Source organism: Conger conger, chromosome 8, assembly GCF_963514075.1.
Source record: "Conger conger chromosome 8, fConCon1.1, whole genome shotgun sequence".
Lineage (NCBI taxonomy): Eukaryota > Metazoa > Chordata > Actinopteri > Anguilliformes > Congridae > Conger > Conger conger.
Window position 1 is genome coordinate 54,343,857 of NC_083767.1, and position 27,220 is coordinate 54,371,076.

General features: G+C 50.3%; 2 protein-coding genes across 2 annotated transcripts in view; one reads left to right on the top strand and one right to left on the bottom strand.

The window, feature by feature from the left end:
* Positions 1-27,220, top strand: part of cacna2d4a (calcium channel, voltage-dependent, alpha 2/delta subunit 4a) — a 115,015-nt gene that overhangs the window by 37,413 nt on the left and 50,382 nt on the right. The window lies entirely within an intron of this gene.
* lrtm2a (leucine-rich repeats and transmembrane domains 2a) lies at positions 152-25,733 on the bottom strand. The gene is made up of 4 exons (XM_061251060.1): positions 25,099-25,733; positions 17,194-17,385; positions 7,441-8,034; positions 152-5,432 (listed from the first exon to the last, which is right to left on the bottom strand). The coding sequence occupies exons 2-4, from the start codon at positions 17,252-17,254 to the stop codon at positions 4,978-4,980; spliced, it is 1,110 nt and encodes a 369-aa protein (XP_061107044.1). The 5' UTR covers positions 17,255-17,385; positions 25,099-25,733; the 3' UTR covers positions 152-4,977.

Below are 27,220 nucleotides of genomic sequence, written 5' to 3' on the forward strand. Positions count from 1 at the left end.
CATGGTCCCATAGGCATCTCCTGCGGGCAGTGGAGGTGAATACAGCGAGTGAGAGACGAGGTGCACAGCATACAGTAGCCATCACGTGGGTTGTCTGAAGAGACGGGCACTAAACCGGTGGTGGTTTTCCATGGATCGAAGAGAATGCCGATTTAAGGAAATACATTCTTTATTGTTTTTTTCGACAGATCTTAATCCACAACCCACAAATAGTATTTCAAACAGCTTTGTAATTTTGAGCAAAAAATAAAGAAGCATTTTTATTTCATCCCATATAATTTCTTTATAACAATTTTTTTTTTTTTTTAGAAAAACAGATAAATAAATAAATTAATAAATAGTTAAATAAATACGTGATGAAGTAGCCTAGTAAAGGAAACTCGGAGCCCGCTTAAAAAAGGGCCAGCTTTTCTGTCTGCCCAGCCAAGAGCAGCAATCCTTCTCCACCCAGCTATATTTATCCATATTAGCAGAGGAAATTGGAGGTGTTTGGTGCACTAAGAGCCTGATTTGCTCGGACCTTTAGCGTGCGCAAAACCTGTTAGCGCATGCAAAACCAATAACATGACTGATGATTGGCGGTGTTATTAGTTTTCCGTGCGCTAAAATGTCTCGCTTGCGCTGGAGGCCTTAGTAAATCTGGCCCTAAGTGGCCAACGGGCGGGTGTAGTGAAGACGCGGTGCACTTCACATTTGCTGTAAGTTGAGATGCATTAGTTGGGTTTTGATAGATGGAGACCTTTTTAAAATGTTACGTTTCTTCAATGTATTCATTAGTTTATTGTAATAGGCTGCTCTCGCAATTTGCTTGTTTACTAAATTGTCGGGAAAGCGTGACAGTTTGTACCATTAATAGCTTCTTTTGCGTTCGTAAAGTGCTTTTTTTTCTTCCAAACATTGACGCCGTTGAACCACTCGTAATTCCATGATTTGTTTTTCATTCTCTGATAATTATAATAGCTTGTACACTCATTATCTCCATAATCATAGAGGAAATACACATGGTAGGGCCATTTCAGTGACAATGACAATCTACAAAAGTATTCTTACGGTTGTTATTTCATAAGGGCAACAAGACGAATGGTAGAATGGTATAGGGTTCTGCACATAGTCACTCTCTGGGTTTTAGTTAATACTATTGTATAATAATATTGTTAATAATCATAATTTTAAAAATAAGGTACTGCCTAAAACATTTCTACACATTCTACTTTACTTGGTAAATATGATTGTAGCATATGTTATAAGATACCAAGACACACATAGACACACTTTTCACAGAAACGTAGAACATGTATGCTATAAAATGTTTACATATGGGGCTGTTCGGCCATTGTCCTAGTTATTGGTAAGGATGAGTTCCAATATTTTGGACACATACATTGAAAACCCATGTAGCATTGGAAAATATGAACAAATCTTCCATGTTTACATGTATCAGAATGGGATGTTTAATGTCATTCTGATCACTTCCGATTCCTCTTTAGCTAATTGTTATTTTGGTTGTATTTTTATTGTATCCATTTAATTTCTTTTATCAGATTTTTACCACAAATTCACAACAATCCTTATTAAGCCTGTCCCCTTCTGCCTTGGTGTGCTGTTGTTTGTGCTATTCTCATTAGTACCTCTAGGTGACACTGTTTCACACAGAGAGAGTAGTTTTAAAGCTAATATTAAACAAATAAAAACCAATTGAGCCTCTTTACATATTCATATAAAGGCAGCAGCACTGAATTCAAATAATTGCGACCTATAATTATCTCCTGCTATATTTTACCCAACTAAAATATCCAGTATACTGGAGTCACAAGAGGGTATATCAACCGGATAATTTGTTTGATTGTTCAGCCAACAAAAACAAAACATTTCTTAGATTCAACCGACAAAACCTCACAAAATTATTTGCTGATATATTTGCTATTTCCTGAGAGCCAATATAAATCATTTAATTTGGGTTGCGTCTGCTTTCTTCCACCATTAGTTCTATGCAGCAGTCCTCTTCTATCGTAAGCTGTGCTTTTTTTTATTTTTTTATTCCTAATTTCCTAGCCGCATCGGGACAGTTGGGCATTGTGAATGCCCACATTCATTATTGGACTGGCATTTATAGAGGCCTAACTCAAACATTAGACGGTTGTAATTACCCAAGTGCATCGTCGTGAAGACGGAATGCGCCAGGGTGTTTTATAGGGCCGCCGGTACGAGAGACGGGTGTTAGCGGCCGTGTTTGATAATCGCTGCCGCCGCCCGCTGTGTGTTTGAGTCGAAGGAGCGAAGTAAGAAATCCAGCCTGTGGAATTTCAGCGCTGGCTTGCGAATGTAGACCCGGCCGCCAGGGAGCTGTGGGCTCTGCTTCTGACAGCTGGCAAAAAGCAAATCACTGACGAGGGGGAGAGCGGGTGATGCTTACACAGACAGCGTGGGGAATTGGTACCTGTGCGTGTGTGTTTTTGCGCGCGTGTGTGTGTGTATGGGTCTGTATATTTGCGTGTGTGCGCGTGTTTAAATGTGTGTGTGTGTGTGTGTGTGTGACAGTGAAGGACATATCAAAGCTCCCACCAGCAGCCTCTTTGAACCAGTTTTAAACTCCCTCTGATGTATATCCTACGGGGTGGATTGGGGGCAATGTAATGCCCGCATCAGTTTACGGGTAAGAGTATACTTCCTGTTTAGCCTCCTTATTTCACCTGGCTCGCTGTGAGATCGGCATGGTGACTGACGGCTTATCTGTGATGCAGACGGGCAGAAGCATGCCCTGAGGGTCTTCGCTTAAAGCTTAGGGGTGATAGAGATGTCCACAGCTGTCTGTTTACTTATCACCAGTTTCACAGCTAATCAAGAGAGTGTGCACTGCGGAGTACCCCTAACCCCAACCTAACTACCTCTACCATTCACTGCCATTTACTGTACATTGGAAGACCTCAAATTCTCTCTCAACAAAAAGAGTCACAATTACATTATTATTATTTTTTGCTCATTGCTTTTTCCTTAAAGCTTTCGACAGAGCTAATGGTCTTGACCCAGCTTTGGTCAGAAAGCAATGTCATCTCTTGCCTAGGCAGGGAACAATCCCACAATCCACCTGTGTTTGTTCTTCTGTCCACTGCTGACATCAGCTGAGGTCTGTGACCACAGCAGCCTTCTCCTGCTCTTTCCCAGTTCAGGGCCACACAGGGCAGGGTCTCTCTGCTTATTACTGTCTGTTGCTAGGCTTGGAAGCCGCTTTTGTGCTTAATTTTTGGAAAGTACTGTGTCAAGGGCCAAGCCTAGTTTCTGGGGAATTGGGCAAACACTTATTGCTGGGAAGTGCTTTAGGCTAAGAGCCCTCTATGTGTTTTTATTTCCTCAGCCATTTGCACAACTATTATTTTTTATTTTTCAAATGTTTTAAAATGGATTCCGCAAAAACAAATGGTAAATGCTGCTTTAACGATAGAGACCTGCTGGGCAGCCTGCCAGGAAAGAGCAGAAGAGAAGGAACATTCCCTCCGGAAGGCGATGTGCACCCAAACACCGTAATTAAACAGTCACCTTCCTCACACTCATGTCACGGCTCACGCTCCACACCAGCATTGTAAAAAAACCTGATCACCTGAAGTTGGTCCATCAACACAGAACTAAGCATGGCTATACCATTCAGAGAAACAACAAGAAAATGCATTTGACAAGAAAGCAAAAAAAAAAAAGTACATCAGACAGACTCTAGACACTAAAAGGGGAGAACAAAGACTGACAAACAAAATTAGGATATCAACCAGCAAACACTCGGAGGCATTGTTTTATTCTGTTTGTCAAAATAGTAGTCCCTCTGACTGGGGCTTTCGGGGTGCCCTATGCGGTGGGAAAACATTATGTTCCCCTTGCTATTCCCTCCTTTTTCTGCCTTCCTGCCTATCTGGCACCCGTCAGGTTCCGGGGTTCCCCATGGGTCACACCTTGGGCGACTAACTATTTGGGGTTTCCTCCTACTCTATACTCAGATAAGGTAAACCTGCATCCACTGACTGGGATCTAGATAATGACAGAGCTAATACTGCACACACAACAAATATTATTAAGATTATTATATTAATATTAGTATACTGTTCGTTTTCTCTTTGAAGAAACCTACCCATCTCTAAAACAATTTGCACTGGGATATCATACCTTCCAAACTAAAATATTTTCTGTAAACAAATGCTCAAAATAATAAATAATGACCTAAGATGCAAACCAACAAACAAACAAACAAACAAACAAAACAACACAATAGTGAAAAATGAAAAAGAGGCCACATCACAAAATACAGAACATGATATCATTCTATATAATACAGCGATATAGTATAATATAGAGAGAAATGGGGATATTAGTGTCACTGTGGAGACAGCCGAGCAATATTGTGAGCTGAAAGAGGGTTTGGAGGACTGTTTGTGCTGCCCAGAGGGTCACTGACAGCGGGACAGAGGGCAATAGGCCCCTGGAGGGCTCCTTCCCCGCCCTTTAAAAACAGTCCCACTTGTTTGAGGTGGGGTTGGGGGGGTCTGTCACCATTGGGAAAGGCATGTAGTAGCAGAGAGGGTGTAAGGACCCTTGAGAGAAACCGTCTGAATGTTCCTGGCTGAGGGCAAATGGTCAGTGGCCAGCAGGAGGCGCTCTTCAGAGACGCAGTTCACCACGTTCGCACACAGACACTGTTTCCGCGCAACGCTTTTCGCTCGCCGGCCATCTGCGCCGGCTTTGTTCCACGGGCAAGCCGAAAAGGTGCCTGGGGGCGTCCGTGCCCTGACGCGCTCCTAACCTCCTCAGGAGGGACACACAGGAGGAGAGACGACAGGGGGAGGGGAGGGGAGGGGTCCGGAGAGGAAGGAGGTGCCGCGAGCGCGCTCCTCGCTGACACGGCGGCAGGAATGGAGGTGGAGGAAACGCCACGGAGCCGGGGGGGGGGGGGGGAGGGGGAGGTTAGCGAAAGCGGGCGTCCCCGCGCCTCCCCCTCTACGCCACGGAGGAGATCTGCTTCTCCTCGCCGTCGGCGTCGGCGTCCCCGTCGCCCATCAGCGGCTGCCTCTTCTTCAGCTCGCGCTGGTACTTGGCCATGAGCGAGGCGTAGATGCAGCCGTAGGCGGCGGCCGCCACCATCATGATGCAGACGATGCCGCAGACCACGCCGGCGATGACCACCGTGCCGATGGCCCGGCGCACGCTCACGGGCCGGTAGCGCTGCCGCACGCAGTCCGGCGCCGGGGCCGCCGCGTCCGCCGCCGCGGGGGGCCCCTCCGAGGGCGGGGGGCCCCCCCCTCCCCGGCCGCAGGGCGGGGACCCCCCCTTGGCGCCCCCGTTCTCGTCCTCCAGCTGCAGGCAGTAGTTGAACATCTCCACGGGAACGCCTCGGATGTCCCGCCCCCGCAGGTCCTTGGGCAGCGTGCACTCCACCGCGTCCAACCGCCCACCTGTGGGGAGAGAGAGAGAGAGAGAGGGAGGGAGAGAGAGAGAGGTGATGGTGGGAGAGAGAGAGGGAGAGAGAGAGAGAGAGAGAGGGAGGGAGAGAGGGAGAGAGAGAGAGGTGATGGTGGGAGAGAGAGAGGGAGAGAGAGGTGATGGTGGGAGAGAGAGAGAGGTGGGAGGCAGGAGAGAGAGACAAAGGAGAGACACAGAGCATGAGCAATCGAAGAGAGAGACAACCTCTTCGCCGAAAAAACACGGGTCTATCTGTTTCCTCATCTCGAATTAAGAAAGAACAAAGACACCCCCTGCTTGGAACGCCAGGGCAATTAGCGGGAAGGATCAAAGGCTCCGTTACAGCAGGGACGAGGACGGGTCAGGTGTAATACGCGTTCTGCTCGGCCCCAGTCGGATCACAAACAAAGATGGCTCCCGCAGCAGAGCCATGATTAATAAATGAGCTGACATGCACACTGTAAGCTCACTCCTACGCCGGCTGGGCTGTGTGTACACACAAGGTTGCTGTAGCTCGTTTGTCTCCGTATTGAGGTGGGGGGGGGGGGTGGTATTTTCAGACGCCGTGGTGTCTTAACAAATTTGTCAGGGCCGGAGAGAGGGGAGAGAGGGGAGCCGGGGGAGGGAGGGAGGGATGATGGTGCGTTTATTCTCTGCCCTGCTCCTGTCCTCCACCGCTGACTAAAAGGTTAAAGAAGCACAGCTGTATAAATAATTCCACCAGGGCTCATTCCTAGTCTAGCTGATCCTCTAACGACACTGCAGAGCAGGGTCTAACTGATCGTCTAACGACGGTACAGACTGCAGAGCGGAGTCTAACTGATCCTGGGAGGATAGTATAGACTTCAGAGTGGAGTCTAACTGATCCTGGGAGGATAGTATAGACTTCAGAGTGGAGTCTAACTGATCCTGGGAGGATCGTACAGACTGCAGAGCGGAGTCTAACTGATCCTGGGAGGATCGTACAGACTGCAGAGAGAGCTCTGGATGAATGTGCGATCTGAAATAACTCTACTGGAAACAACCCAGGGTGCAAGTCACAGAAACAGATGCACAGGATGTACATACATACATACATACACACACACACACACACACACACACATACTCACACATGCATGTGTACAGTATGTGCATGCATGCATACGCAGACACATATGGTGCCCTGAAGTAAACATATGGACACATACGGTACACAAGCTTACATACAGTACATACATACAAGCATTACATCATTAGAAGCATATACTATGCCTTCGCAAACCCAATAATGAGCCAGTGGCAGTCAATAGGAGCAGCTCTTGGGGGAGAGGGCATGCAGTGGTCAGGCTGAGGACAGCTCTGGAGCTTGGGGGGGTGGGGGTTTGGCAGGTGTAGGAGGACATGGCCCTTCCAAGGGAACTGCCCTCCTGGGTCTAGCTGTCACTTTAAATGACTGCATCAATGCAGCAGAGAGATGATGACACAATCAAGCTGACATTTTAACATTCATGGTTTTAGCTGTATTTTTAGACCATTTAGCTTGCTATGGATTTCTGTGTGTATATGTGTGTGTGTGTGTATGTGTGCATGTATGTGTGTGACTATTGTGTGTGCAGGCCGCAAAATGAACACCAGCCACCGTTTTATGTGTGGCTGGTAGGTCCTAACCACCCATTGTTCAGAGGCCCTGTTCTACTCTGAATATCCAGTTGCATGGTAAAAACACTGAAATTGGATGGTGAATTTTGGGATGTGCCAACCATTGAAAAAGTTTGATTCCTGTGTGTGCCCAAATCTGTAAGACGGTGGAAGGAAAAAAAGAAATTTGTAATTCTGAAAAGTACTTAATGACTAATAATGGAACTGAAAGTCTGAAAAGGAAACCCAAACAGAGAGGGACCCCACCTGCTCACCAAGCCCTGCTCCACCGCCCCACTCCCCATCCCCATCCCCACCCCCTCACCAATCCCTCCCCCACCGCCCCACTCCCCACCCCCACCCCCACCCCCGCCCGCTCACCTCTGTACAGCAGCCACTCGATCCAGTGCTTGAAGTCGCGCAGGTTGCAGTCGCACTCCCAGGGGTTGCCCCCCAGCTGGAGGAACTGCAGGTTGGCCAGCGGCTCGAAGGCGGCCCTCTCCAGGGCGTGCAGCCTGTTGGTGGCCAGCGAGAGCCAGGTCAGGCCGCTGGCGTCGTCCAGCAGGCCCAGCGGCACGGCGGACAGCCCGTTCAGCGACAGGTCCAGCCTGCGCAGCTGCGTCAGGCCCTGGAACAGCTCGCGGTCCAGCACGGTCAGGCTGTTGTTGCGGAGCGAGACCTCGCTCAGGTTGGCCATGTCGCGGAAGAGCGCGGCGGGGAGGTTGTCCAGGAAGTTGTTGGAGAGGTCCAGGCGCTCCAGGGAGGTGGCGTTGGCGAAGGCGTCGGGCGGGAGGACGCTCAGCCGGTTGTTGGGCAGCAGGAGGGCGCTGTGCCCGGGGGACAGGCTCAGGGCGGGCACGGCCAGGAGGCCGCGCCCGCTGCAGTCCGCCACCGTGCCGTTGCACGCGCAGACGGACGGGCAGCCGCTCCCCCGCCCCAGCACCGCCGCCAGGGCCCACAGGAACCACAGCAGAGCTGCAGAGAGGGGGAGAGGGAGGGAGAGAGGGAGAGAGAGAGAGAGAGAGAGAGAGGGAGAGAGAGAGAGAGAGAGAGAGAGAGAGAGAGAGAGAGGGGGGGAGAGGGGGAGAGGGGAGAGGGGGAGAGGGGGAGAGGGAGGGAGAGGGGGAGAGAGAGAACAGAGAGAAAGACACAGGGAGAGGGAGAGAGAGGGGGAGAGGGGGAGAGGGAGAGAGGGACAGGGAGTGAGGGAGAGAGAGTGAGTGAGGGAGGGAGAGAGAGAGAGGGAGAAAAGAAAGGGAGGGAGAGTGAGCAATGTGTCTGCCTGCTGTGAGTGGGAGTGAAGATCATCAGACAGAGGGATGACCTCACAGTCACAGACTCATTCATGCCACTGCTGTGAGAAACGACATGAAGCTAAACGAGTTCGGGGCGTGCGCCTCCCTCTCATACTTCCCCTTGCTTCAGCATCCCTCTTCCCCTGCAGAACCCAGGGAGGGGCAGCACAGCAGCGGCAGTGGGATCAATTTTAATAAGGACCCCGTGTGACAAAATGCAGCGGCTCCCGCAGACGCGCTGCCCCCGGGGGGCGTGTGAATGTGACCGCGGGGAGCCGAGCCTGAGGCTGGCGGCAGTGACACGGTGTCTGCTCCGGGCGGCGGAGCTTCCTGTTGACGCAGAACCTTTGGCTTGTGATGTCACTGGAAGGTCGTTGCGTGTCATTGCGACGCCGTTGAAAGGTTCTGTTTTCGGCCGTTTGAGTGACAGGGGCCATCAAACCCAGCTCTACAGAGTATGCCTGCCAGGTGGAGTACATCATCACCTTGGCGTTGATATGGACATCAGTGCCCGCACCTCTCCTGACTATTTATCGCCTCGGAAACAATGGAATGTTCTGGGGGGAAGTTGCCGTGGTTTCCGGGCCAGCCAATCGCTCTCGCCCCTCCTTCCCCGGTCCCGGCAGCTGGCAGCTCTTTCCTGGGTGGCATTCAGGACTTTATGTTACTGTTTTATATTTAAACACCCTTCCAACGACCATCTGACATTGGCAGTCCAAATGTCAGCTGCGCTGCGGCAATGCGGATGCAGGTGCAGACGGCGGCATCTAGGGGGCGCTGTGGGCGAGGACAGAGGCCTCATATGAAGCAGGGGTGGAGGTGTGGTGACTGGGGGGGGGGGTATCGTGTCTGGGTGGAAGGGGATGGAGGAGAGCCAGGGCCTCTTAGCCTGCGCTGAGCGGGCCTTGACCCACACCACCTAACCCCCCCATCCAGACCCAGCGCCTCCCACAGACCCTCCTATCTCACACCCAGACCCAAGCCCAATCGACACCATCACCACCACCACCACCACCACCACCGCCACCGTTATCTGATGTAATCAGCAGCAATGCGGAGACCGGGGCTGTGTTATTTTGTATGCAGATCGCGCGTTCGCTCGAGGCCTGAGAAGTCTGGGGGCGTGTGGCGGGCCTGTCTGCGGAGCCGGGAACATATGCGGCCCGCGTCGCCTTTTGGATTTCACAGGAGTCGCCCCGGCCGTCTGCAGGCGTGGGGCAGGAGTGTGGGAATCCTGCCGCCGTCACTAATTAGCGCAGGCTCCTCCTGACTGCAGCCACGCGGGGCAGGAGAGGCCGAGAGGCCGGTACACAAACACAACTCCTCCAGACTTCTGTGCCAGGAGCTGACGCGTTAATGAGCACCGCGCGCCCACGCAGGACGCGGCCTAACGCAGGCCTTCCGAGCGAGCGCTTCGACTGCGAACGCGGCTCACCTAGGCGCTCCGCGGCACGTCTCTCCCGAGGTCAGAGCGGAACGTCTCAGCGCGAGGACGCCGAGCCGCCGGTCGCGTCCGGAAAACGATGATTCAGGGCGACCGCACCTCCGCGCATCCAGCGTCTGAATTCGAGCCTGTTCCGGGTCTGTCACCTCCCGCTGCAGCACTTCAGCGCGTGAAAGGAGGTGTGAGAGAGCGGTCTGGTTTTTAACGGCGAAATCTACCCGCGTGCTGCCCTGAGGCCACGTGACGCGGCTGTCGTGCCGAGCCGCAGGGTCCGGACGCACAAAGGCACTGAAATCTCAGCCGAAGCCTTGCTTTTATATGTCTTGCGCCGGCCTGAATCGAAAATGTTACAGGGATGGAACATCATTTTCTCTGACAAATGGAAATCACCACCTTTTGTGGGGAGCAGGGACTGTAGCAGCCCCTGCTGAAAAAAAAAAGCTGGGTTTTGAAACGGCTGGTAGCCGGATGATTCGTTCAAACCCGCTCCCAATTTAACATGGTTTGACCAGCTCAAGCTATGTTTTAAAACATGGTTTGACCAGCTCATACCCAGCTAGACCAGCTTTTTGACCAGCTTGGACATGCTGATTGACCAGCACATCAATGTAGTCCAGCCGGCATAGCTGGAGTTTACAGCAGGGGACCAACTACCTTCCCTATGCGTCATAATTCATCTACAACCGACTGATATCAACAGTTCAAAGTTTAAATTCACCTGCCTATATTTCCAGCTCACAGCCTGGTGGCTTTCTCCCTTCATTTCTAGGCTACTGCACATCATTTGAGTAACACGTCAGTTGTGTGTTTTTAAAATCCCCCAGCCCCCTCCAAAAAATCTGACAAAGCCATCCCTGCCTTTTGATGAGTATTTAATGTAAGGTATTTTTGCCAGGGCTTTTTTGGAAAATGAAATGGCTTGTTCTACAACATTTGTAGCTGCTTATTAAAATATCCACTGTTCTCAATGGGTACATAATAAGGGAACAGGAACTGCAGTAATAGGCCTATAGCGGTGAGATTTATATCTGATCCATATGCATCCGGAATTTCTGAATAAAATGTACCGTTTGCGTATAAAACTTGAGCAAACCGTGCTGAGCTGCAAGCCAAAAATAGCCTATAAAACAGACGAGAACCGCAGAGCTGTATTTCAGCAGGTCTGCATTCAGCTGGCACCCAAGTCCGTGCCATCTTCATTTCCGGTGTCGGCAGCTTCATCAACGATATGTGAAGTATGCACTGCTTCACACCGCAGCTGCTGTGCATGGAGGGTACATCCTCCTAAAACCCCAGGGTTTATTACCTCTCGTCTCGCTCTCAAGAACCATATTCTGCACGGAAAAAGTGTTCAATGTTCAATTAACTCTCACAGAGTACATACGTACGGTCCCTTTTGGAGTCATTACATTACATTACATTAATGGCATTTGGCAGACGCTCTTATCCAGAGCGACCTACAGTTGATTAGACTAAGCAGGAGACAATCCTCCCCTGGAGCAATGCAGGGTTAAGGGCCTTGCTCAAGGGCCCAATGACTGTGCGGGTCTTATTGTGGCTACACCGGGGATTGAACCACCGACCTTGCAGGTCCCAGTCATGTACCTCAACCACTACGTTACAGTCTGCCCCTATGTTATAGGTAGTCTGTTAGAGTTCAATTACACTACACTAAGGGGCATACAGTAAAAAGTAAATAATAATTCTGAAAGCCATGTTTTGTCATCCAAGACACTTGTATTATGTCCCAAAAATTAAGATGCTGGGGTTTTTTTTTTTTCTCGGTCTCAGGAGGATAGGCGCCTTCAGACCAGCTGCTGTCAACACCGGCTCCCCTCTGTTTGAAACTTAGCTTATTGCGCTAAACGTGGCTAGCGAGCCTCAGAGAGAGAGTGAGAAGGAGAGATTAATATCCCCTGAAATGGGATAATTAGCCGTCGCGCAGTGCTCCGTGACGCAAAGGATGAAAAGTGTCTCCATCTCGGCTCCGGTGCCCGACAGGTTGTGCGCGGCGTCACCCTAACCGTAGCGCGGTAATCTGACGCGCGGGAATATCCAACGACTCGGATGCTGTTACACGCCGCTATCGCGCTACCTCGTTTGGGGCCGCTGAGAAACTCGAGCTCTTCAAGGTTTGTTAGTTCGCAGACAGTAACACAAAGACCGTGGTTAAGAAAAGAGGGGAAATTATAGCCTGCAAAATGTCCACTGCCAGGCGTGTGTGTGTGTGTCCCTGGTTCCCATTTAGCGGTATTGTTGTAATTGTCCCTCAGACTGTGGTGCAGTGGGGGGGTTGCGGTGAAGCAGTGTGCAGATAATGCTTCACATGGCAAACAGCGCAGATATGAGACTCCTGCCCCCGGGCGGCGAGTCACGTGCTGTGTCCTACTTGAGCCCGGGTTTGGGGCAGTATTGCGATGACAAAGAGGAGATAAGAAAGCTGTTATTCATATGTGAAGCGCAGTAGCTGCGAGGGTTGGTTGAATTCCTTTCGCTCTATTTCTCGCTGTTTATCTCTCCCCGGCCTGGCCGCTTCTTTATTTAAGGTGCTCATGCCTTGGTTGGGCTGTTAATGGAGCCATCAGTCATACTCATCTTGGACTGATATTTTTCATGTCTTTTTTTTTTTTTTTCCCCCACAAACAACAGCAGGTTTTTCTAATGTGATGATAGGTGATAAAATATGGCCGTATCTATCGCAGCCCCGGCTGCAGAAAATGATGTATTTTCAGTGAAATCTTTGGTGTGAATGGGAGTTGGGCCCGGAGCAGCCACTGATGCAAGCAGATCCTGAAATTACAGTATAGTTCCTCAAGGACTCTCTACAGCAGGAATTAAATGCTTTCAGGATTATGTCATGCTTTAAAAGAGGCATTATCTCCCGGTCTGTTTGCGGGGAAACCATTTGCCGTGCGTGTTTGCAGGACGGTGAGAATGCTTTATGGACCAGGAGAGTGCTGAATTGAAGGATAAGCTTCAATATATTACATTTAAACACTCAGAGATGTTAAAAGGTGGCTCGTTTGTGGAAATGTTATAATTATACATATTTAGTTTTTCATTTATAGGATAAAAATGTTGAACCCACGGCGGTATTTCAGTGCCAGTCCTGGTTGTCGCCGCTCCTCACCGTAGGAGCCGGTGAGAGAATACGTGTCTCAGGTCCCGGCGCATCAGGTCATCTCCGTGTCCGCGTGACATTTTTCAGACTGACAGTGTTATATTTACTGCGGCTCGCCCGCTCTCTCCGGCCGCTGCAGACGGCGCTTCGTTATCTGGGCGTACCGGTGCGTTTCCACTCCGCTCCTGCCCTTCAGACGGCTCTCCGTCTTTCATACTCAGTCCTGGATTTGGGGCTTCGTAGGCCCTGTGATCGTTCCGTAGCCATGTTTACCCGCGGCGGGGAGATACCGTTTGTGTTGTCAGATAGAGAGAGAGAGAGCAGAATGAAGTTGATCTCATCATTTCCTTATACCTTATATTTTTATTGTTTTGTTTGATCAAATGCAGGCTTGCCAGAGGATCACAGGCATGGTGGTTGAAACGATGCCTTTGTACCTAATTTCAGCCGATGTGATTGCCACAGTTCACATTAATATTTTTAATTGGTTTAACTAACAGCCATTCTCTTTGTTATAATCAAGGTAATTGAGAGCTCAATGTCTTTTTAATTGACTATAATATAATATGAATTTGTGCAAAGGCGATGCTACCACGATTGATGCATTTCGGTGAAAAGAGATTATGTACTGTATAAATGCGCCAGGGCATTACCTGTTAAGGGTAAGTCAATGTTCTTCCTGCCTGCCTTAAGACTTCTAGAGGGCTGCAGCCTTAACCTTCAAAGACAAAAATATAGCTCATCCTTTGTGTTGTCTTTCGTGTTTGGCTCTGAGCCAGCCATGCTGTTCAAACGGCAATTACTGTTCGCTAAATCTTCTATTCCCTGCAATTTTAACACGAGAGAACATATGCACACACACACAGACACAAACACACATGCACACACATAGACGCACATATACATACACAGACACACACATACACATTTGCACACATAAACACTCACACACACGTCCGCACATATGCACACATACACACACGCACGTTCATACACATACACACACACACACATACACAGACACACACATACACATTCGCACACATTCACACACACACGTTCGCACATATGCACACATACACATACACACGTTCATACACATACACACACACACATACACAGACACACACATACACATTCGCACACATTCACACACACACGTTCGCACATATGCACACACACACACACACACACGTTCATACACTTACACACACACACTCACATACACACGCACATACACAGACAGACACACACATACACGTACTGCACACACAAACACACACACACATGCACACATGCACACTCACAGACAGACGCACACACGCTGTATCACACACGTGCTGATACGCAGGCTATGATTAAACCTCTAAATCGCATGTGTGAACTCTGAAACAGTGGAGCAGCTCCCCGGATGAAAAGATGCTAAAGGAGTGTGACAGGCTGGCTAGCTTCCCCGGATGCCCATGCCATATGCTGCGGAAGTGGCAGCAACAAGAGAGCCTTTATTCTCTCTTCTCCTCTGTACCAGGGGCAGGTTGAGTCACTTCTTTTCAACTCGCAATTAAAATAGCGTGTACCACTCTACAAATGTATCTTTTTTAGGGGGCTGGCAAAACAAAGAGGCTTTTTCTTTGTTCCTTAGATCGCAGCTAAAATAAACACCTGCTGTCATCTCTGCTCATTCTCCCTGAGAGAACGCTAAACAAGGCGCTGTCAATTTAGCACCTCGTTCGCAGCCCGTGAGATTGTGCGCGGTGACGTGCGGGAACATGCCTCGGCTTGTGCGTTCAAATCCGTGCGTGTGTGTCTGAGTGTGCATGCACGCGCGCGCGTGTGTGTGTATGTGTATTTGTTTCGGTGCATGCTTGTGACTGTGTTTGCATGTGCATGTGTGTGTTTGTGTGTGTGTGTGCGTGCATGTGTGTTTGTGTATATGTGTGTGTGTATGTGTATTTGTTTCGGTGCATGCTTGTGACTGTGTTTGTGTGTGTGTGTGTGTGTGTGTGTGTGTGTACGTGCATGTGTGTTTGTGTGTGTGTGTGTGTGTGTGTATGCGTATTTGTTTCGGTGCATGCTTCTGACTGTGTTTGTGTGTGTGTGTGTCTGTGTGTGTCTGTGTGTGTGTGTGTGCATGCGTGCATTTGTGTGTGCGGGTTTGTGGGATAAGAAAAGTCTGGATTAGAGGCCGAGATCAGGGCTGTGCAGCTTCAGTGCAGACTGGCAAAGCAGGAAGCAGAGAGGCTGGGAAGGGCGCATGGCAACGGCAATGCCCTAGTGTCAGTACAGTGCTGTATGTGTGTGTGAGAAACAGAGAGCGCGTGCGTGTGTGTGTGTGTGTGTGTGTGTGTGTGTCCTGTAGCGTTGAATACAAGTGCTGCTCCCGTCTCAATCCTCCTCGCTCAGACCCTCCTCTCCTCTCCCTCTCCTCTCTCCCAGCACCGCCATATTGACAACCTGGCACCTCAGACTCTGGTTGCTATGCCAGCTGATTCCAGCTCTGAGCTCTATTCTCTGCTGTCATGGTGCATCTGATTGTGCGCGCGTTTGTGTGTCACAGGTTTCGGGCCGACTGCAGAGGGCAGAAAGGGATGCGGAGCCTCGATGAATAATGTATCATATGTATAAATCCTTTTTTTTATTTTAGGCATGCTGCTTTATTATTATTATTATTATTTTTATTTTTTTTCTCCGCGCTTGTTTGTTCATCAGACTGGCGCGCTCGCCCACGTGAACGTTCCGGATCAGGGGCTCCGGGGCGCTGCGTGGGCGGGGTCGTTCCAGCCGAGTCGCCGACCGCAGACCTCCGCTCTCGGACGCGACAGATCGGCTTACGAGCACGACGGAATGGCGGAATGGCGAAATGCCCGCCTGTAACGCTAACCGCCCGATGGACGAGATCGCCGCCCGGGTAAGAGAAACCCGAGGTGAGGGGTGAACCCATGGGGCCGGACAGGAGCCAAAATGGCCGCTCACATGCGAGTTCAGCCTCCGTACAGGCCTGAAAGGGAACTCGGCCGGGGGGCCGTTTTTTCATAGCGTTTTTTTGGTTTTACGGACGGAAACTCGACAGACAGTAGCTGATAGTGGGAGTGGGGTTGAGATTATTTGTTGTTCGCGGTGCTTTGAACACGCACCGGGGGCAGAACCCCATTTTCCAGGGGCAGAACCTTTGACTGCGTTGTGTCCCGGGAGTGTGACAGAGAATATATCACGGGAGAAGAGTTTTTAATGGTTTGGGGGGGAACGTGATGCCCATAACTCCTACTCGGCGTACTCGGTACATGCACTTGGCAGTGGTCCAGGCCCACTGCAGCCTGCCAGCTGCTGGCTGGACTCATCTGCAGTGCTACACTGCAAGAAAATCTGTCTTAACGACGATTTCAGTCTAGTAATGAGACTTATAATCTTATTTTTTTCTTGCAAATAGAAAGTATTGGCTTGTTTTCAGTTACTTTTGGTTTGACAAGTGAAAATGTCTTACCCCATCGACAAATCTTGAATTGAGTGAAACTGTCTCATCGCATTGGCAGTCATTTTGTCATACTCAGCAAATAAGTAATAGAAAATAGCAACGTAAGTCTGAACATAAGCCAAAAATACTTGTTAAGATCGACTTTTTGTTTTTTGCAGTGTATGCTTCAGAGAGCACTTCCAGTACTGACCGTAAACACCGTTTCAGTGAAAATCACAGCGCTGACTATAATCACCGTTTCAGATGAAATCACAGCGCTGACTATAATCACCGTTTCAGTGCAAATCACAGCACTGACTGTAATCACTATTTCAGAGGGAAATCATCATTCAAATGCATGCTGATCGTCTCTCCCCATCACAGCACTGACCACAATCACTATTTCAGAGGGAAATCATCATTCAAATGCATGCTGATCGTCTCTCCCCATCACAGCACTGACCACAATCACTGTTTCAGAGGAAATCACCAAACTGACTTAACCTCCGTTTCCAAGGAAGTCACAGCACTGACCAAAATGAGATCATATTCACTTTCTCAGAAGATACAGAGCGCTGACTGTAATATCGCCGTTTCAAAGAAAAATCACAGCACTAACCGTAATCACTGGCCGTAGAGGAAATCACATTACCGACTACAATCACTTTCTCGGCAGACATAGGGCACTGATCACAATCGCCGTTTTGGAGAACATCCCGGCAGTGACCCTGACGCCTCAGAAGGCATTGAAGTGCTGCCCACGGGGGGCTGTGGACCGTGTGACTACAAACTACACGGCACAGACTACAAACCCCATACTCACCGGCGCTGCTCTGAGTCCTCCCGCCTCGGCTCCTCTTGGGGGGCGCGGCGAGGAGCTGCATTTCGGACCGTCCTGCGTTAATGCTGCCCTAGATCAGGACTGGCATCGGGCTGCCTCGGCGCAGTGCCACCCCACGCCCCAGCCTCCTCACCGGGGGGAGAGCGGAGATCAGTCCCCTGTGCCGGGAAATCCCTGGAGGAACAACCGGGGAATAATTAGAGCGCACGTAACAGGGCCGTTTCCTCACTGGGGCTAAATAAGCTGTTTTTGAGTGGGCTGTCTGGGGTGCATTCTCTGTGACTGTCTGATGTTCCCAAACAAACAGGCTGTGTGGCGTGCTGAGCAACGCCTGCCTCTCTCCCTCAGACTGTCTCCCTCATTAGCTCTGGAGGGAAGCAGCAAATTAGCATCAGCCACCAAGCAGATACGCACGCACACACATGCTCGCACGCACGCACATGCGCACACACACACACACACGCACAGCAGGTACACACACTCACAGACACACTCACACACGCACAGCAGATACACACACTCACAGACACACTCACACACACACACACACACACACAGCAGATACACACTCACAGACACACTCACTCACACACACACACACACACACACACGCACACACACATACAGCAGACACAAGATCCACTTGAGAACCACCGAGATCAAGACTGACCCCAAAGGACAGGTTTATACCAGTCAATCAGAAATAACCCTTGGGCATTTTAAACAGCATGAATAATACAATAGTGTACATCTTAGCAAGTCACACAAGCACATTATCCACCCCCAGCCCCCCTCCATGGTCTCCTGTTGCCTGTAGCTATGCTCGTGTGGTAAGAGGGCTTTCCTGCGGTTTTGAATGACAGCTCTACTCCGAGATCTATACTGGGAAAACGGGTGTGGGGGGGGGGCATCATTCAAATGCATGCTGATCATCTCTCCCCTGTCACACATGCTAACGCTAACATTGCTGCCCCTGCTCAGACAGTCCCAGCCCAATGGCATCACATTCTCCTCCTTGCCTCTGTGACCTTGTAGCATGTAGCATCTCCAGTGTTGCTCTGTGCAGAATACCATGGTCAGGCCTCAGCTCAGGTTAGCGGTGCAGGAGCACGATTAGTCAGTGTCAGTGGTGCTCCGTATTGTATTTCTCTATAATAAGGGTGCATGAACTGGCATTTACTAATGCGGTTAACCTGAATGAATTGATATACAAATTCATCAAATAAACATGAAACTAATATTATTTAATGTATTTGTTAACTACTATCCAATGAATTACATGAATATTTAGACATTAGCAAGGCTGAGGATAAACGTCTAATTAGTTAATCATTAACTAATACGTTAACTGTTTAAAAAAAAAAATTATTATTCCAATATGAATTGCCATTAACTAATGTCGTTGTTAACATTAATTAATGATGTACAAATACATAATGTTGTACAGATTAACGTCTCAGTAGTTAGTTAACAGCTAGATTAGTTCATGCCAATTCATGCAACCTTATTGTAAAGGGATGCCATCAGTCTTATCCCAGAAGGCACTGGTTTTATTCTGGACCAGCATGTAAATACCCGCTCCAGCAAACCAACGGCTCGGTTGAAGATTTATTTTTCATGCTGGATTTGACCGAAAGGCTGCAGCTATAGGGTATATTAGAGGGTAGGGTATATGAGAGCTCAGTTCTCATTTGCAGTGCAGCCGGTCAGGGCCTGGGAGTGGATCTGGTCCGACGTGGCGAGCCAATTTTGTTGATAATGGAGTGGGACACCAGGGTTAACATCCTGACTGTTTTGAGTGGCACGGTTGGGGTAGGTTTTGGGGTGGAGGGGCAGGGAGGACGCTGGGCCGATGTACCCTGGGCAGCGTGCGTCCTACCACCCTCCCGTCTCCAGAGTGCGGTCGCCGGCGTCTCCACCAGGCGAGCTGGGGGCGTGCGCCATTACAGGATCTGCAGCTCGCTCACGCCTCGCCCCAAACCCACGTCCCCGCCGCGCGTGGAGTGCGCCCTCCATCTCACAAAGCCTCGCTCCGTTCCTCTGTTCTCTGCTGCTAACAAGATGAGGGGAGGCCAGCACTGGACAGCGGGGAAAATTCTCCATCTCTCTCTCTCTCTCTCTCTCTGTTTTTTTTTCTGGGGGCGTAGATGGCTTTTATCTTTGTGCGCTAAAGTGAGAGAAATCCGAGCTTTGCCTGAGCCGAGGATTAGAGAAGTGGAGAAGCTGCCTCTCGCTGCTTCTGTTGCCTATTTAAGGCACAACATGGAACGCAGTCAAGTCACTGAGTGGAGGACTTCTGGCTTCAATATCGTTGCGCGGAGCCCGACCCCATGTTTGGTGCTTGATGCACTACAGCGCTAGCAGCCCCGGAGAAGCCTGTCCCAGGTGATGTCACATCCTGTCTCTCAGTTGATGTTGCATCCTCTATGCTTGTATCCACCGTGCCGGGATACCCGAGGAGCCCCCCAGCCACCAGTGTGGTCTCTGGAACCTAATTCGGGGGGCACAGCCGAATTAGCTAACCTTGTGTTGGGGAACTGGGTTTTTTCCTTTTTTTTTTTTTTGTGTCGCTTCACTGCAGTGAAGAAGCTGGACCTGTAACTGTAGGGAAGCAGGAGCGTAGGCTCTTGGTGTGGGATGGCCAGGCGAGACGTCCCAGGGACAAGATGGCGGGCAGTAGAAGCGTAATGCTGCTGTGCCGTCCTGTGAGCTGTGATACTGACAGCAGAGCTTCTTCTGTAGCAGTTACAATAGGCCGGCCGTGGCTCGAGAGCCCATCGGTCACTCCTCTGGGATGCGTAAACACACACAGGGTGGGGGGGAGAGGTCAGGGTTAGGGAACCAATTACTTCCCCCCCCCCCCCCCCCCCCCAGCCCAAACGTGCCCCTACCACGTGAGGAGAGGGCGGATGGGACAGGAATACTAACTCTGCCACGCCCCCTCTGCAGGCCTGGAAGAAGGACGGGGGGGTGCGGGGGTGGGGGGGGGGGGGGGGGGTGGGGGGGGTGGGTGGCACTGCCTGCGACCTTGAGCTGCCTTCCCAGTGCATGCTGGGATCACTGTCGTGACCCGCACAGCCACTCAGACCTCATCACACTCCCTCCCTTCAGCCCTGAGATTAATACAGTGGAGGAGGTGCGAGGAGTGAGGCGGGAAAGACCCGGGAAGGGCTGAGAGGATGAGAGAGAAAAGACCGTTTTAATAGGCAGAGAGGGTGTTGGAGAGCGGGAACGCAGAGGAGAGGAATGGATTGGTAGGGCAGAAGGGGAAAGGTTTGAGCTATTTATACTGGCAGACTGGGTGCTGAAACTCTTCCCCTGCCTGCTGGAGGGTTTCAGATACCCCACTGAGCACTTTACTGGGCACACCTGTTCACCAGCTTGTTAATGCAAATATTTTAATCAGCCAATCGTGTGGCAGCAACGAAAATGCATACAAGCATGCAGACATGGTCAAGAGGTTCAGATGTTTTTCAGACCAAATGTCAAGAGTGGGGAAGAAATGTGATCAAAGTGACTTTGACCATGGAATAATTGTTGGTGCCAGACAGGGTGGTTTGAGTATCTCAGAAACTGCTGACCTCCTGGGATTTTCATGCACAACAGTCCGCAGAGAATGGTGTGAAAAACAATAAACATCCAGTGAGCAGCAGTTCTGCGGGTAGAAATGTGTTCATGAAAGAGCCAGGGCCAGACTGGTCAAAGCTGACAGGAAGGTGACAGGAATGCCAAATAACCACACATTACCACAGTGGTATGCAGAAGAGCATCTCTGAACACACAACGTGCGAAACCTTAAAGTGGATAGGCTACAGCAGCAGAATACCAATAAATAAATAAAAGCAATTCTAATAAATAGCCAATAAGGTGCTCACTGAGTGTGTATGATAGATGTTCTCCCAGACACGGCTGTGTGTTTTTCCTGCGGGAGAGAGGGAGGCCACTCCCTCCTCGAGCTGCTGACTATTAGCAATGGTAATACCTGGCAGCACACACACCCAGCCCTGTGCTCTGAATGTGTAGCATCGGTAGAGTCAGTCAAACCCCCCTCCATTACTCCTGCTCTTCAGAGCGAAGGGCCGCGTCTCAGATTGGTTTTCCGGGCTCCCCTTCCTCAATGATTCATCCCGCTATACTGTCCTTTTTTCTCCTGGAGTCTCTCCCCATATCTCCCTCTCACTCTCTCCTTCTCTCCCCCTCTCTCTCTCTCTCTTTGCCTGTAGCTTGTCCTTCAGTCTTATGTTTCTGTCTGCACACTGTTTCTGAAAAGCTTTAGTGGTTTTTTTTTAAGGAAGGCCGTTGCTGCATTTTAGAGGGAGGGAAAAAGCCAGAGCTTAAAACCTTTCGGTATTGTAACAAAATGGTGGTGAGGTGTGCACTCGAAGAGGGAAGTATTGAGATGTAACATTCACGTGTAGTTTGGTCATTAACAGACTGGACTCTAATGTGCATTCTCCAGATCCTTACAGTGACCCTCCACATTCATACACTGCACAGCAACAGGATAGAAGTACTCAAGTATCAGTGTCACCTTCACGTGGTAAGGGTCACGTAGTGCTCTCCGCCACTCATACAAACACACACACAGTCACACCAGACACACACACACACACACACACACACACTCACACACACACACCCACACACACACACACACACTCACACACAGACACACACACTCTCACACACACACACACACACGCACACACACACACTCGCACAGACACACACACACACACTCACACACAGACACACACAGACAAACACTCACTCACTCACACAGACACACACACACACAGACACACACAGTCACACACACACACACACACAGTCACACACACTCACACACACACTCACTTGCACACACACACTCACTTGCACACACACACACACACACACACACACACACACACACTCACACACACACACACACACACGCTCACACAGACACACACATACTCACACACACACACACACACACACACACACTTCCAGGTAAGAGAAAGGTAAAAGGTGAATGGGCTTGGTTGTTTTCTGAACTGAAAGCGGATTTGGAAACAACAGCCTCCAGTGAGGCACCATTAGCGCCTGCTCTCTGCTCTTCTTCAGCTTCCACACAGCCATTAACCTGCATTTATTCCTTTGTTTGTTTCTTTCTTTTTATACCGGGCCGGACGTGCGCGCATTCACTGGCGACGCGCAGTCAGTCAAGAGGTAATCAGCGGAGGCCATGGGCAGGGCCGCGCGTGGGGAGTTATTGAATTACCGCTCGCCGAACAAAGAGGCGGTGGGGACAAAAGCAGCGGCGGACGCTCTGCCATCAATTACTGAGTGCAAGGAGCCGGGCCACAGCCACAACGCCCAGACACGCACCGGCCCCAGCACCAGCCGTGCCACACGCCGTCACCGCGCGCTCCTGGTGCTCTATCTCTCCCTCTGCCTCTCTCTCTCTCCCTCTGCCTCTCTCTCTCTCCCTCTGCCTCTCTCTCTCTCCCTCTGCCTCTCTCTCTCTCCCTCTGCCTCTCTCTCTCTCCCTCTCTCTCTCTCTCTCTCTCTCTCTCTCACCTTTCACTCACTCTCCCTCTCTCACCCGTGCCCGTTCCTGTGGGCCTGTTCTCTCCCTCTCTTTCTATACCCCTCTCTAACCTCGGATTCCCTCCCTCTCTCATCCATACCTCCATTTCCTGTGGGCCTGTTCTCTCCCTCTTTATCTCTCTCCCTCTCTCTCCCTCTGTCTCTCCCTGTTGCTCCTTCCTCCTAGTCTCTCGATCTCTCCCTCTGCCTCTCTCCATCACCTTTCTCTCACTCTCCCTCTCTCACCCATACCTCCATTTCCTGTGGGTCTGTTCTCTCCCTCTCTCTCTCTTTCTATACCCCTCTCTAACCTCAGATTCTTTCCCTCTGCCTCTCTCCCTCACTTTTCACTCACTCTCCCTCTCTCACTCATACCTCCATTCCCTGTGGGCCTGTTCTCTCCCTCTCCCTCTGTTTCTATACCCCTCTCTAACCTCGGATTCCCTCCCTCTCTCACCCATACCTCCATTTACTGTGGGCCTGTTCTCTCCCTCTTTCTCAGCCTCTTTCTCACCTCCATGTCTCCCTCTCTCTTTCTCCCTTTCACACTTTACCTCCCTCTCCTGTTTGTCTGTGCTATCCCTCTCTTTTGCTGTATTTCTCTCTCTCTGTCTCACCCTTTCTCCCCCTTTCTCTTTCTCTCTCCCTCTGTCTCTTTGTCTCCATCTCTCTCCCTCTGACTCTTTGTCCCTATTTCTCTCCTTCTCTCTCCCTCTGTCTCTGTCTCCAGCTCTCTCCTTCTCTCTCCCTCTGTCTCTTTGTCTCTATCTCTCTCCTGCTGTATCTCTCTTTCGCTCCTCTCTCCTAGTCTCTCTCCCCCTCTCCCCCTCTCCCTCTCTCCCTCTCTCTGCCCCTCTCTGCCCCTCTCTGCCCCTCTCCCTCTCTCCCTCTCTCTGCCCCTCTCCCCCTCTCCCCCTCTCCCCCTCTCCCTCTCTCCCGGTGTAGTCCACAGGCCTGAGCTGCAGTGTTAGGCAGCCTTGCTGCACGCAGGCTGGTGATTCACTGCCTGGCCCTGCGTGTGTGGGCTCTGCTCTGTTTTCGTTTGGACCCAATCGATTCCCACCCCTCTCTGCGCGCCCAGAGTGCGGGTGTGAGCGCGGTGAGGTGGGGAGCGTGCCCCGTGTATAAATACCCCCCAACATGTGTTTACCCCAGCCTGATCCGGGTCAGAGACTCAATCCATCAAGGATCAGCTTCACAAGGGTCTAACAGCCAGACAGATGCTGAGGAGAAACACAGATGCCCCTCTGCCACACTTAATTTAGACACACACACACACACACACACACATATATGCACACACACTCACACACACACACACACACACACGCACACATATATGCACACACACTCACACACACACACACACACACAAATACACACATACATAAATACACACACACACACACACACAAACAGACACATATACGCATACACACTCATACACATATGCATAAACATAATCTCATGTAGACTCACATAAGCACACACACACACACACACACACACATATGCAAAAACATAATCGCTTGCAGACACATACACACACACACATACGTACACGTATACGTATACGTGCATACACACACATAAGTACACACATACACATACAGTATGCATGCACATCATCACATGCAGACACACATAAGCACACACACACACACACACACACATCATTATAGATGCATGCAGTACACACAATTCCGTTTGTGTGTTCATGTCTGCAGGCAGACACAACAAACACATTGGAACACAAGCGCACACTCAAGCACACACACACACACACACATTAGACTTTGTTTCTGCTACATTTTATTCAACAGCCCCAAATCTATCTCTCTCCCTCTGCCTGCCCCCCTCTTCTCTCCTGCAGACAGAGAGACTGTGTAACATTTACCTTAGAGTGCTGGCTGATGACAATATCCTTATTGCAGCTCCTGCCTCACTGTCTCACTGCTGGAAGCCTCTATAATCTTAAAAAATGATTTAACCCTTTCCTGGCACATGGCCCTCCAACATGACTGTGCTTCTGGGCTCAGGAGAACGATGCCTCTCGAGCTGAAATTATACTTTGTGACATCACATCTCTATTAGTGTTGCTTGGAAGACGACAATACTCTTTCACCCCGGTCTCTGTGAGCAGGGAGCAGAGATCGCCGTGCTGATAGTGTGTTCTCCCTGCCGGTAGTGTGTTTCTAGGTAGATACAAACCCCGTTTTTTTTCGGTGATCATTTCGAGGCTCCGGCGGGAGCATCTCCCCCCAGAAGATGCCTTCACAGACGTGAAAGGTATAAAAACATTCGCACACTCACCGTCTCCCAAAATCCGTGTCCCCCCAAACACCGGGCTACGTTTTGGAGCTTCACCAGATTTAAAAAAAAAAAACAAACACCAAAAAAAAAAAAAAAAAAAACGACAGAAAAAAATGTTAGATCCTCAGAGCGGAGAGCTGGAGAGTCTTCCGTTGCCGCCGACAACCTCGGCTGAAGAGGGAGAAGTGGGAAAGGAGAGAGGGAAAAGGGGGAGTTGAGCGATCTCCGCTGCAGGTGTGAACTTTAATCCTTGGAGATGTTCCGGCGTCATGTGGGAGTGGGAGAGCCGAGGGGGGGGGGGTTTTCCCAGCGGAGACGGATCCGCTCCCTGGGCTCCAGATCCCCCGATCCGACGGACGGCGTTCGCGCGTTCCTCCTTCCCGACGCTTCCCTTATCTCTTCCCAGCCCGTCTCCGTTTGTGATCCCGTCGTTCCGGCATGCGCGCGTGTCCAGGGGCTCTGCTTGCGTGTGTGTGTGTGTGTGTGTGCGTGTGTGCGTGTGTGTGTGCGCGCGTGTCTGCGTTCGCGCGTGTGTGCCCTCCTGGGGGCTGCCGCTACCGTGCGTGCGTGCCTGTGTGTGCCCGCGTGTTCCTAGGTGCGTGTGTGCAGCGGTGCGTGTGGCATGTGTGCGGGGTTCGGCTTGTCAGAGAGAGTAACATTAGAGCCTGCTGTTTCTGTCTGAGCCACTGTGCTGAGAGGGAGGGAGAGAGAGAGAGAGCGAAAGAGAGAGAGAGCGAGAGAGAGGAGGGGGATCAGCTGATACACAAGATGAGAATCTCCCCGCGTATAGGCTGGCTGGCTGGCAGGCTTTTCTCCCTCCCTTTTCTCTGTCTCTTTTTCTCTTCCTTTTGCATGGAATGACAAAACAGAGCTGTTGTGCTGTGCGCCTGAGAGAGAGGTGTTGCCCGTGTGTGTGTGCGTGTGTATGTGTGTGTGTGTCTATGTGTATGTGTATATACTCTATGTTTGTGTGCATACATGTGTTGTATATGTGTGAATGTGAATGTGTCCGTCCGTGTGTGTGTTGAACTTGTGTATGTGCACATGTATATGCATTTGTTCTCTTGCATGTGTGTTTGTACATGTGTTGTGTTGTGTTTTGTGCCATGTGTATATACAGGTGTATGTGTCGTGATGCATGTGACTGTGTACCTGTGTTGTGTTGTGTGTATGTACCTGTGTTGTGTGTATGTATATGTGTTGAACTACATGTGTGTATGTACCTGTGTTGTGTGTATGTATATGTGGTCAATTGCGTGTGTGTATGTACCTGTGTTGTGTTGTGTGTATGTACCTGTGTTGTGTTGTGTTGTGTGTATGTACCTGTGTTGTGTGTATGTACCTGTGTTGTGTTGTGTGTATGTGCCTGTGTTGTGTGTATGTATATGTGTTGAATTGCGTGTGTGTATGTACCTGTGTTGTGTTGTGTTGTGTGTATGTACCTGTGTTTTGTTGTGTTGTGTGTATGTACCTGTGTTGTGTTGTGTGTATGTACCTGTGTTGTGTGTACGTATATGTGTTGAATTGCGTGTGTGTATGTTCCTGTGTTGTGTTGTGTGTATGTATATTTGTTGAATTGCGTGTGTGTATGTACCTGTGTTGTGTTGTGTGTATGTACCTGTGTTGTGTTGTTTGTATGTATATTTGTTGAATTGCGTGTGTGTATGTACCTGTGTTGTGTCATGTTGTGTGTATGTACCTGTGTTGTGTGTATGTATGTATATGTGCTGAATTGCGTGTGTGTGTGTACATGCAGTGTATGTTATCATGCCTCCTGTACAAGAGAAAAGACGCACAGTAAAAAGCCCTGCTTTCTGAATCAGCAGCAGGACCCTGAATGGGGGCGTGTGTGTGTTGCTGGGTGATGCTGCGTGGTGCTTTGGGCTGTGTGTGCGTTGCTGGGCTGTGTGTGCGTTGCTGGGCTGTGCGTTGCGTGCGTTGGGCTGTGCGTTGCGTGGGGCGTTCGGCTGTGCGTTGCGTGCGTTGGGCTGTGCGTTGCGTGCGTTGGGCTGTGCGTTGGGCTGTGCGTTGCTGGGCTGTGCGTTGCGTGGGGCTTTGGGCTGTGTGTACGTTGCTGGGCTGTGCGTTGCTGGGCTGTGCGTGCGTTGCTGGGCTGTGCGTT